Below are 13,142 nucleotides of genomic sequence, written 5' to 3'. Positions count from 1 at the left end.
ATGGACCTTAGCAATTGTCACAAATGTTAGCAATTGTCCATGACTCTGTTGAGACTTGAACTGAGAAACTTCAACAGAGTCCATGCATCCAGGAAGCAACCGTTTCTCAATGGCCAAAGGTCCAGATACTTTGGACAAACCAAGCATAGAACAAGGGGCTGGTTTCAACCAGGCTAAGTATGTTCTGGTATAATCAATACCAGTACAGGATAGGCCGTAGAAGTGAATGGAAGTCAATGTAAAGTCCCTACAAATGCATGCTGGTTGTTTGTCTGTGTCTTTCCGTGTTGCCCTGGAATAGACTGGCAACCTATCCAGGATGTACTGTGCCTCTTACCCAATAACCACATTAGGAACTTTAGGGAACATGAATGAAATCATTTTATTTAGAAAGCATTTTCTGCAAAGTGTATGGAGCCTTTTTAGCTCTAACCATAGTGTTCACTCTCATGTCAACAGCACAACAAACTAAATGTCTGAAGTTATGACAATGACATGACCCTGTTTCCAAATACTGAGTAGTTTTGTTCTAATGGTGCACCAGAATTCATGTGAGTATTTGTGATTTAGCTATTTAAAGTGAGTGTATAGTACTTCACATTTTCTTGTTCATTTATACGAGTTAACTTTTCAATTGTTACCGAACTATATAATGAAGATCCATATTTCTGATTAATTGGAATTTTTAGCATATTAGGAAGTGTATCTCAGGAATGTTTTATCAGGTTACCAATGATAGAATCAGATTTCATCAGATGTGTGCTAATCACACAAATAAATGTGTACTCTTCTGGGTCTGTCAGTTCATTTTATGTGGCTCCAATTTTCTGTAGCGCCAAAGATATGCAGTGCTGATTATGTAACTAGAGAGTAAATAATTAAATTTAAAAAACTGGATTTAGGCTACTTGCTGTCAGTTTTAAATTGGAGCAACAATGACTCAATCTTGCACAGACCTATGGAACTCACACTGTGGATGTGGGCAGCCATTCAAAATAAGTCATAATAAAGTGGAGTAAAGCCAAACAAAGGCTGAGTCAGGCAATTTATAATGTAATTCACAAATGCTCAAGTAGAGGACCACTTAGATTAAACTATGGGAGTGTGTGAGTTCTCTACAACCTGGCAGACTGAACCAAAAACAATCAAGCCACTATAATAGGAAAACCTTGAGGTGAATCTCCTTTATGTCTTCAGAATTGTATTAATTCTTTATGCCACAGATTCAACGGAGTGTCGCAAAGATTTCTTAGACATTTTGATCCACTTTATGATTAATTTGATGATATCTGGGGTGTAGCATCAGTCGATACGATCAGGTACAGAAAAAAAGCGCTGAATTGACGTAAAACATTTTTTTAAACACAGACATAAATGTAGTGAATTAGGAATCTATTTGATAACTGCGGATCAGTAAATATTGCTCTATGCAGGTGTACTTAGAAATTGAGAGCAGCTTCGACTGACGAGGAGACGTTTCCCAGGTCGTGATACAAACACTACTAGCTAGCTACAACCATTGGTACAAGGAAAGATGGATCCATGACTTTATGTTCTTACTGCCAATCGGAATCTTGTAATTGGACACAGAATTTCAGACTCCCTGGACCAGGAAACATTTTTCCGTTTCGCCCATTCTGTGCTGATCTCTGTCGTCTGTTCCAGGGGTGTGAACCACCAGTGGCTCTTTGAACCTTCCACAACGGATCTTAATAACTTTGGCTAAAAGCTATAAAGAACCAAGAAGACCTAGTAGTAGTTTAGATCTGTTTGTTCGAAATTATGTGGGACCCATATGTGAGGATTTTATTTATTTATTTTTATCAATTTTCATTCCATAGAAGACAAAATTCGTCTTCTTTTATCTAAAGTTATATGTTTGTCTGTACTTTAAATCCTCAAATAGAAAGAAAATGTTTTTTCTTTAAAAATGAAAACGAATTTATAGATTTTTATCTACAATTGATAGCTGACTGGACATTTTCTCTTGGGACCATTGTTTCCAAACTTGCAAGACTTTTCTAAAATGATCCAATCATCCCAATGTACCAAGTAACCGTGTGACAGGCTTGTTTACTATATATATATAAATAAATACAGTACAGACCAAAAGTTTGGACACACCTTCTAATTGAATTCAATTAGAAGGTGTGTCCAAACTTTTGGTCTGTACTGTATATATGTTTTTTTTCTCATATTGAGAGATGCAACACTCATTTAACAAATCAAAATTGTACCATTAAAAGTTTGTAAAGCAACAGATTGCGCCTCCTCCTACTTCAAATGACGGCCACACTATTTTCAGGGTTTGCCACTGTGTGGATGCATTATCACACTTCCCACTTAGGTTTTGTTCTAACAGTTAAGCAGATGCACACTGACACAATAAACTTGCTTACAGCATTCAGTTCAATTCAGTTTTTAATATAAAGCCAAATCAAAATAAACATCGCCTCGAGGCGCTTTACGAGACGAACAGATCCAATTTATTTACTGAAATACATAAACAGTTTAAACCGATCACGCTGTCTGATTCAAATTGGACACATTCCATTTTAATCTTGGTGATAAAACGATGCGCTGAAGATCAGTTTATTATGTCAACTGAGAAAAAGTCTGTTGTCGAAACAAATTCAGCAGATTGCAGCGAGTCACTGACTTTACAGCTATCTGTCATTCTGAGGATCAACTGGCTCAGCGTGAGCCGTCATCTGCTGCAACCAAATGGGACACTGAGAAGACAGAATCCAGATCCAGGAGGAATTTCTATGTTGTACAAAAAAGTGGAGTTAATTGCATAAGTATCTCCTTTAGCGGCTTCATTTGGAAGAGAAAGGCAGCTTAACGGGGACGTTTCCACTAGCTACGTTTCCACTAGCTACGTTTCCATTTCAAACATGAGTAAATCTTTGTCGATATTCTGCTGAGTCCAACACAACACAGTTGTGTAATTGCTGTGTTTCCATTAGGTAGGTTGGATTGAAACATCGTTTTATGAACTGTGATGTTGTGAGAGCTCTCCTGGAGCCAACTGCACATTGTCTGAAAAATCACAAACAAACCATCATCCTCCTGCTACTTCCTGTCGTCTTCTTCGTGTTTTTTGCCAGTAGTAACTAGGCCTTTCACAATAAATAGTAAATCAATTAATTGCATGATATATTAAAATCAGCACAATAATTTAGATTGAGTCATCGTTTCTCTTTTTTTTCTCTCTTTCTACCAAACACTGGTCTTTAGGCTTTTTTTTTTTCTACCAGCTTATAAGAGAGCTTAATTTAACACAATAATTTATAAGCTGTTCTTTTGTTGCAGAGACATTTTGTGGTTCTAACTGCTAAGACTTTTTTTTTTTTTTTGAACCAATAAACACATCTTTCTTGTTGGAGGCTTCAAATAGAGAATACTTCACATCTTTCTTGGTCTCTTTCTGATTTTGCAGTTGTTGTTTTTTTCGTTTTCCCAAGGATGCGTCTTGAGTCAGAGGCTTCGTTTTGCGCTTTTCATTGTTCGCCAGGGAGCATTATTCCCTTTCAGCTGCTCTCCACAAACACCAGCATTCACCTGTGCACACATGAGTGCAGAAGCACCTGTGCGTGGCGGGGCTCCGCGTGGAGCAGCAAATATGTCTGTTCCCAAGACAACAGGAGATAATAGAGGCATTATAACCGGGCAAACAGATTACACAGTTCAGCGCCAAGGCAGGAACAACACATCCCATCAATGACATCAAAGGAATACTCCAAAGAGGTGGCACGGTTTACACCACTTTGGGACTTGTAGTTTTCTCCTGTAATCTACTTCTCCGGTGACCGGAGGTGTATAATGTGTCCCGAACTCACCAGCTTTTACAGGATAACGACCGAAAAGCTTTTCATGAACGTTTTTCTCTCTGTGAATTACATCAGTGGTAGATGGCACACGAGTGGACATTGTTCGATTCCATGAATAAGCATCGAACAATGACACTCTGGAATGACATTCAAAAGGTATTCTACAGGTCATGTGAGTGTCCGTGAACCTCCCAGGCAATGATCTCGTGTTAATCATATTTTGCTGTAAGGAACTCTCCCCTGTTTTTTTTTTCTTTTATGACTTCCTGCCTGGATCTCATCAGATAGACTTCTGACTTTAAAATGCTGCCAGAAGTAAACAGCTTCAAAAATCTCGACCAATCTGCGGCGTGTAAGACGCAGCCTCATGGCCGTTGTCATAGCGGCTTGTTGAGTGATCACCCAATATACCCTGATGTGATTGCAGCGGCGGAGGCCTGCTCTGGGAAATCTCAGAATGACCAAAAATCAGTTGGTATAATGTCCTGGAGTGGGAAAGGCGATGCTAAAAGATGAGCTGCTGATTAGAACTGGGGTAATCTGTCTGCACAGAGCGGCGCTGCAAATAAAATAAAAGCTTTCATCTTGTCACAGCTGCGGCAGTAATTCATTACATTCTAATTACTCGCCAAGAAGAAATTAATGCAATAAGAAGAAATATAGATTAACTTGCTCTTTTAGATTATGATGGAAAGATGGAAGGAGAGATGGTTATACAAATATGTACCTAAATGTGAGTATAATCTGCCTTATTTGATGCTAAAAGCCTTTTTTTTTGACACCCTTTGCATATTGATGTTATCTCTGTAGATATCCTCTGCTAATGCCTGAATTAGAGGAAAATCTAAGAAGAAGCAGAGGTAGAATTCAGCATTATTTCGCTACTTTTTGCTGTCATGACTGAAGCTGGAGACACAAAAGACTTTTAAGGTTGTCACAGATTGGAAAGACCAAGGCCGGCAATCACAGAGATTCTCAGACTCCTCTCAGAGCGTTCCAATCTTAGCCTAAAGATTCCTACCAAGCAGAGCTAGCTTCAGAAGGATTCATTCAGATGCTGAGAAAGGACAGAAATTCCCATCTCAGTAAGGAAACACTCCTAGCAACCACGCCGTTGCTAGGCGTGGTTGAGCTCGTTTCTAGGTGTGCTGAAGTCTTCTACATACTGTGACTTCATGTACTCACTGCTCAATGTGCTAGTGGCAGAGAACTTACTGGTGGCTCTGCTGAGTAGCCTTAGCATTCTGCTATCAGGAAGAAGCCGCACCATAGCAGATAAAGTGGGGGAAGCGGCGAGCGGGGTGAGCAACGCCACACGGAGGTTGTTTGACAGCTCTAAGACCCACCTCCTGCCTCTGATTGGTTGTTTCTGGTTAGCACTGGGAGATGGAAGTGGAGCTCAATTTCTTTTTCATAGATTATCTGTCTCATATCAAGCTGTATACATTGCAACAGCTTCAACAAATGTGTAGTAAAAAATGTACTTCCTGGAGATGGAAGGAGTTGACCTTCAAAAGAGTCTTTAGCATCTTTCATGATCAGTTAGCATAGCTAACACTAACCTGAATATTTTCAACAGGAAGCCAGCATTTCCAACTCTGTTTCATTACACACAAACGTAAAAACTCAAAAAGATGTGGCAACTTTGTTGCAACTGTTCAGCTTTTCTGTTATCTCCTAACGGTCTGCTCTCTCTTGCTTTGTGGCAGCCTGACTGAGCTCCATGGATTTCTGTACATGTTGTAGAAAATAGTTACATTAAATACCTTCTCAGACTGAAAGTAGCTAACACAGAGACTTCTTCACCGACTAGCAGCATCCGTCCTGACTAGAATTGTTTTCAGCGTGACCTGCTAGCTCTCTGCTGCGGTGTGTTTGCTGATTCTCAGCGTCCAGCTGAACGCCCGTCAGGACGTATCATGCTGAAAATCCTATGCTCACCTGTCGATTTCTCTGTGCAGCTCTGCCAATATAAAGCTCCATCATATTTATTTGTCTTGCACCAGTGCAGGTCAGTATCCTGGCTGTGTAGAGCAGTAGATCACACTGTTTGAGTAAGACACACCCTGTGCAGCATGTTATTTCTTCAACATGCTTCTAAAGAATGTATCTTGAATTGATGGTTTGACAAAGAAAAACAAAATCTATCCTTAATGTGAAAGAATCTCTTCTAAAGTAAAGAAACAAAACGGCACACCAGATTCGAGCTGTGTTTTCAACAATGATGTGAAAGATTGAAATTATGTGCTGGGAAAGAGGAAGAGAATGAAAAAATTGATGAATTTTAGAGAGAGGCATGATGTACAGAATGACTTCACAACTCCTGAGTATTCATCATAGCTTGATTCTTCAGACATTATTCCCGTTCCCCAAAATCAGCGCAAAAATTTATAATTTATTTAATTTCCCCAAAATATTTTTTCTGATTTCATCTTTTTTTCTGTTTATGTTTGGAAAATCTGCTGTTGTTGTGTATGAGTAATGACTTTATTTGGACTAAAATACATTGAAATGATCATCTCGTATCCTGTCCACAGAGATGATTTAGCAAACATGGCGCCATTCAGTGTTTAATGCTTCGTTCTCTGGTGGGCTACAGCGCCCCCCATGGGCCCGGCAGACCTACTACTTCAATTTCTGTAGTTCTGCAACTTGTCCTGGGCAAATTTTCTTTTTTTTTTTTTAATTTAGAAAAACACACTGTTCTCGTCTTTATGTGGGTTGTTTCCAGATTTCCAGGTTAAAAGTGTTTAAAAGTGAAAGTTTAGTGGGATCTTTAAATAGAATCACAGAAGGAAAGAAGTGTGACTGCAGTCACTGAGATGCACACAGTAACTGCATTTAATCAGGTTTTCAAATGTATTAATGACCTGAATGAAAAAACGGAGAAGAACATAGTGAAACTAACAGTGCAGACAGTTTGGGGCTGTTTTAAATATTGTTAATTGGAATGTGTTTGCAACCATAAATCTAAATTGTTATAAGAACGTTATCACAATAGATAATAAGCATTAAGATAAATGCCTACCCACACCTCTAAATAAAATTTTTAACATCTGAAAGATTTCTAACTTTCAAAGTAAAGTTGAAAACATGCAATCTAGTGTAGATATTGTCTGGAGGAAAAACACATCTAAATACATGAGGTCTGAGTTAGTTGTAAAAATCTGAAGTACAATTTGAGTTAGCTGGAGTCACAGAGTTTTTATTATTTACATGACTTTCCCTTTCCTCAGCCATGTTGTCTTTATTGATTCTACTTGTTTAGTTTCATATATCAAAGTGAAGACACCTATAGTTTCACAGTAACAACAAAACTGTTTGATTTCTGGTAGAGAGCCTGGAAAGCGTTGTTCCTTTAATCAGGTTTGGTGCAAACAGCAACAGGCCTGATTACCTTGGGCTTCGTATTGACGTATTCTGTCATGTAGATAAGGTTTTTTCCACTTTCATTTGCGCTCCGAGTGTTAAACCAGCACCAGATCTGTGCAGCAGATTGGTCAGTGGATTAAGCGGCTTCTTTAGTTCCGAAGTTTGGCCTGAGATACGATCAGTAATGATAATTGTCCCTTTCCGGCAAAAAAAACAACCAAAAACCTGTCCTGTTGTTGGTTTCCATTTGTCTGATTGTATCAGAGTTTTATCCCTGCTTCAGCCTGGCTGTGTAGCATAAAATAACAAACTACTAATTCAAACCGGATCATTTCTTCATAAACATATTAGAACCTTTACATTGTAGCATCTTTGGATTAATCCCCAATATTGATTTTTCCAACGCAAATTTGGTCTTTATAAACTTCTGGTAAATGTTATTTAAACAGCTTCTGTGTTCTTGCTAAAAACCTTCATTTGGATTGGTCAGCATGCCTGGCGACTCACCCACTTTTTTACAGCAGCTCGCCCTAAAACGATGGAATTTGATGTGTGAAGGAGAAACATAAAATCACAATGTAATGCAGCGTGCGACCATGAAGGGAAATATGATGAAATGTGATTAAACATTTCTAAAAGAAGCCAATAAATTAAACCTAATATATGAAGCCTGGCTTTATCTTACTGGAATAAGTTATAGAAAATATTTGTTCATGTTGGGTTTAATTCATTGAATGAATGCAATGAACTTTTCCCCACATACAGTGCTTATAAAAAGCATAAACCCCCTTTGGTTGTTTTGATCCTTTTTATTGTTTTTACAGTTCAATCGTAATCAACAAACAGTTGCTTTATTAACAAAAATATGTATTCGAGAAACACTGAACGCAGGTGACCTCTGTCACGTTTTATGTAAAATGTTTTTGTCACTTTGCGGAAATTACTTTACCTTTTGGCTTTAAAGGATTTGTTTGGTCATTTTTTTTCTTTGTCAGAACTTACTGATTTTGCTGATCATGATTGATAAGGAACAGGGTGAGACATCCAAAGGGATGAATATTTTTAGAGTCAATAGCTACTGAAATACAGCTTCTTTTTACTTGTCTTAGACAAATTATTGTTCACATTTTAGCAGCTGTGAGATGTCTCAAAAATCAGCAGCTTAGCTTGTCGGATGCATCTACTTCAGAAATGTTTTAAGAAATAATTCAAACAGCAAATTCGGCTTCATTAATCTGCAGCGCTCATGCAAACATGAATTAAGCGAAGCTGTTCCTGGTCCAGCTCTCTCTCCTGAAAGGGCATAACTAGCAGATACATGAGTGGGCAGAAGGCCCGATGGGAAAAAACAGAATCAATATTTGAGAGCACAAACCACAGATCTTATCCAGGACATTTAAATAAATATGTTTCCTAATATTTCCTCGCTGTTTTCCAAAAAATAAAAAAAAATAAAAATCTGACGTCTGTCTCACTTTCATGGAGTGACGATCCGCCAACTGACAGGTGGCGTTTCTTGGCTTCGACTTGAGCTTTAACGTCGGCAGCAACTGCGCTACGTAAAGAGAGACGATCGATATGACTGCTTAAGAACCATAGCTCTTATTCATACTGTAATCTCTCAAGTGACTTTGTACATAAGAAGAGATACACACAGAATCACTTGCGTTTGGAAAATTGAATCAAAACATAGTGAATGAGTTCCATTGTTAACCCCACAGGTTGGTTTTCCAAAGTATTGCGTGTGAGTCAGCAGCTTGGGGTCTGAATATAAAGTCTAATTAAGCTAAAAGCTTTACTGGCGTTCCCTCTATGACTGTTTTTCAATCCCTGCTCCAAACTCCTCTGCCTCACCGGAAACTTCTGACTAATGGGACACCCCTTCACTTTAATGTTGGGGCCCAAATAAGATTAATGAGCAGGCACTTTTCTGTGGCGGCCACCTTATTCAATACCTCACCTGGCAGCGCCCACAGATTTTTACTGACATTTTCTATATGGTCCTGTTTGTAAACGAAAGCTGATTTGGGGTCGGAAAGTAAAGTAGAGGTGACTGCAGCAACAAAACCGCAAAAAAACAAAAAAAAAAAAGATTCAAATTCCTTGAATTCTTAGCATTTTGTCACGTTGTAACCACAAACTTCACTGTGGTGTACTTGGATTTTATGTGGCAGAGCAGCAGAAAGTAGGGCATAATATGGTTTTCATACGTTTTTACAAAGTTAGGTAAAAAACTGTTCAAACTTCTTCACTATAATAACACTAAAATACATCCGGGTGCAACCGGTTACCTTCATGAGTCACCAGGTTAGTTGTCAACATGCAGCTGTGTGTAATCCAAACTTAAATCGAGGCGATTTTGACTGATTTTCCTGACCTCTGAAATTGTCATTTTAAATTGTTTAATAAAGCATCCCCAACATCAACATCATACAACATCACAGTTGGGCATTCTGTAAACCTGGAGACAAGAAAGCTGCCACTGAACGTCACATGCACTCATGTTGATAAAGATGCTCCGGTTACATGAGACCAGACTTAAACTTTGTCGCCAACTTGCAAAATGTTATGAGAACCACAGCAACCCTGCACATCACCTTGAACATCCCATCGCCACTGTGAAACACGGTGGTGACTGCATGATGCTGTTATAATGGAGTCGCAATGGATTCATTTATGTCAAAGTAAATTTAACGGGGCAAAAATGGTCCAGTCAAAGTCCAAGTAAATTGAGAATCGTTTGCAAGACTTGTGAATGGATGTCCACCAACAATACGTACTGACTGCGATTTTAGAGTGCAGTTGGTGGCACTATATGTGGTTCTATTTATTTGAAGTTTTAGGTGCTCATGTGTTTTAAAAATAAACAAACCAGAGGGTTACAGATTATGATTAGGGGCCGGTGACCATTTGGTTGAGAAATCCCACACATTTGCACTCTGACTGTCACATTTTTCCCAAATAGAAGGAAATTTAATTCCTGCAAACTGACAGTGGAAGTCAATCTCGTCTTGGATTTTGCTCAGTCCCAGTTTTTCCATCGCTTGGGTTTGCCATTTTGTCCACCTGGCATGCAATTACCTGCATCCATATGGTTTTCTGGACCAAGGGAATTTTTGACCACCTGGTGGTTTAACTTTGATAGGTATTTAGTTTACCTAAATAAAAAGAAGCACAGACGAGGTTTATGAGTTTTCAACCAAGCTTCTACAGAAGGAGAAGACAGAGAGAACTGCTCCTCAGAACAGTTCACCATGTGTTCTGAAACGCTGCAGTAGAGTTAGCCTTTTATTAACACAAAACAAAAGCAAGAGGGCTGGTGCTGATAAGATTAGGAGCCCCCAGAAACTACATTCTAAACAAACACAGTTTTACGACTAAGGATTATCTCAGAAAACCATCTACAAAGAACATGTTTAAGGTTGAAGAAAGGTTAGCTATGTCTCACACACTTTAACAGATTCCTCCTCTCTTGGATGTGAATACTAAACCTTTAAATAAAAAACAAACTGGTTGCTACTTATGTAAGAATGATAACAAAACAAACTTTCTACGTCCTAGGCATAGAAAGTTGAAAGTCATGTTTTGTTTTCCTTGTTGTGTATTTTTTGTGTTTCTATTGGTCTGTCATGGAAAATCCTGAAAGCATCTGTGGTTCTCCGTCCGAAGAACCACAGATGGGTTATAAATATATTTGCAAGATGCAATAAGTCTGTTTGCATTGCTAATTTTTCTTGTTTTGTTTTTTTGTTTTTTTTTTTGTCGTTCTTGTTGTTCTCAGGCTATGGGCATGCAGCGCCTGGGACCGATGCGGGGAAGGCCTTCTGCATGTTTTATGCTGTCCTCGGAATCCCTTTGACCCTCGTCATGTTCCAGAGCCTGGGCGAGAGGATGAACACGTTCGTCAAGTACCTCCTGAAACGCATCAAGAAGTGCTGCGGAATGCGCATCACGGACGTTTCCATGGAGAACATGGTGACGGTGGGATTTTTCTCCTGCATTGGCACGCTGTGCATCGGCGCCGCCGCGTTCTCCCACTACGAGGACTGGAGCTTCTTCCAGTCGTACTATTACTGTTTCATCACGCTAACGACAATAGGCTTCGGAGACTTTGTGGCCCTTCAAAAGAACCGGGCCCTGCAGAAGAAGCCCCTGTATGTGGCCTTTAGCTTCATGTACATCCTGGTGGGTCTGACGGTCATCGGAGCGTTCCTCAACCTGGTGGTTCTCCGCTTCCTGACTATGAACAGCGAGGACGAGCGGCGGGACGCCGAGGAACGTGCCTCACTCGCCGGCAACCGCAACAGCATGATCATCCACATCCAGGACGAGTCGCTGCAGAGGAGCCGGCGGCGGCGGGAGCCGTACAGGACGGAGGTGACGGACCTGCAGTCGGTGTGTCCATGCATGCACTACCGTTCGCACGACTACGGCAGCTCTGGCGGCAGGATTGGAGGCCTGGGTTGTGCCTTTTCGCATCAGAACTCCTTCGGCTCGCAGCTGAACCCCAGCCAGTACTTTCGGTCGGTCTCCTACAGGATCGAGGAGATCTCGCCCAGCACCTTGAAGAACAGCCTCCTCCCGTCGCCCGTCAGTTCAGTTTCTCCCGGCCTTCACAGCTTCACGGACAATCACCAGCTCATGAGGAGGAGGAAGTCTATCTGAGACTCGGCGCTCACCGGACCAGTGAGTGCTCACGTTTTATACACAAGGTCAAACATTTTCAATGCTGCTCTTCACCAAGATTTTTATTTTAGCGCCTTTTACCTCCCCCTGCCCCCCACTTCCAGAAGTTTGGTTGTATGTACTTGCGAATGGATAAGAGAGACTGGGTGGAACAGCAAGACTGGACCCCAACAGGATGCAAAGCATGAAGCATGGATGTCTATTTTTTCAAGAATTGCTTAATTTAAAGAGACGCGACACAAACTACAAGACCTTACTTATTACAGATTTACACAATAAAATGAATACATGAGCTTTGGTTACGTACTCAATGAATGCACACTTGGAGAAATGCTATTTTTCAAAGGGAGTTTGCTTGTTTCACTTTAACTTGAAGAGATATTTGTTATGTATTGTCCCATTGCCTCGCTGCAGACAAGAGAATTCAAGAATGATCTAAAGCATCAGGTATTATTTTCTATAAGCAATCATTTACTCTAATGGTTTCACCTCACGTTAAGCCAAAATATTGTTGCCAATATTAGCATGTGACTTGGATGTCATTTACTTAGTAGTGTGTCATGGGTTTGTGACCTTCTTTAGTCTTTTTTTCCCCCCATGGTTTCTGTGTAAGTGTCTTTTGTGTGTGAATCAAAGGATCATACTGCTGGTATTGATACTTCCTGCTGATTTACAAACACTGGGTTGAAACTCAATAGCTTTAACTTCACCTGTAGCCTTTTCAACTACATAGTGACCTAAAGGGAACCACAACAACCACAACAGTTGATTTTTATTATTATTATTATTATTATTATTATTATTATTATTATTATTATTATTATTATTATTATTATTATTATTATTATTATTATTATTATTTCACAGACATTCATAACATCTTAATGAATATTTAGTACCATATTGGCTACACATCTTGAAAGCCTTGGTTTCAGATCTTGGCAGGTGCCAGAGGTCCTCACCTTGAATTTACAGGTTGGCATGATGTACTCCCACTTCCAGTCAAGTCCAAAAACATGCATGTTGGTTTAGTTTAGCTCAAATTAATACCCAAGTGTGAGTTGGAGGCTGTTTATTGGTTGTTTACTCCTGAATTAAAGACAACCCAATTTGAATTTTTTTTTTCCCCCAGAAAACTTTCTCATGGATCAAATATGAATCTGATTTGCGTTCACGCCACAGCGACAAATTATGGATTGGATCCATCAAACCGGGTTAGGTTGTCAACTCCCTAGAACGGGTTACTCACTA

General features: G+C 39.7%; 1 protein-coding gene across 1 annotated transcript in view; it reads left to right on the top strand.

The window, feature by feature from the left end:
• Positions 1–12,645, top strand: part of kcnk9 (potassium channel, subfamily K, member 9) — a 43,986-nt gene extending 31,341 nt beyond the window's left edge. Inside the window, exon 2 of the mRNA XM_044138233.1 lies at positions 10,987–12,645. Within this exon, the coding sequence (XP_043994168.1) occupies positions 10,987–11,870 (884 nt within the window). The 3' untranslated portion in view covers positions 11,871–12,645. The remainder of the gene's footprint in view (positions 1–10,986) is intronic.
• The last annotated feature ends 497 nt before the right edge of the window (positions 12,646–13,142 follow it).

The sequence above is a fragment of the Gambusia affinis genome, linkage group LG14, assembly GCF_019740435.1.
Source record: "Gambusia affinis linkage group LG14, SWU_Gaff_1.0, whole genome shotgun sequence".
Taxonomy (NCBI): domain Eukaryota; kingdom Metazoa; phylum Chordata; class Actinopteri; order Cyprinodontiformes; family Poeciliidae; genus Gambusia; species Gambusia affinis.
Note: the sequence above shows the minus strand (reverse complement) of the source record. Positions and strands in the feature narration are given on the sequence as shown.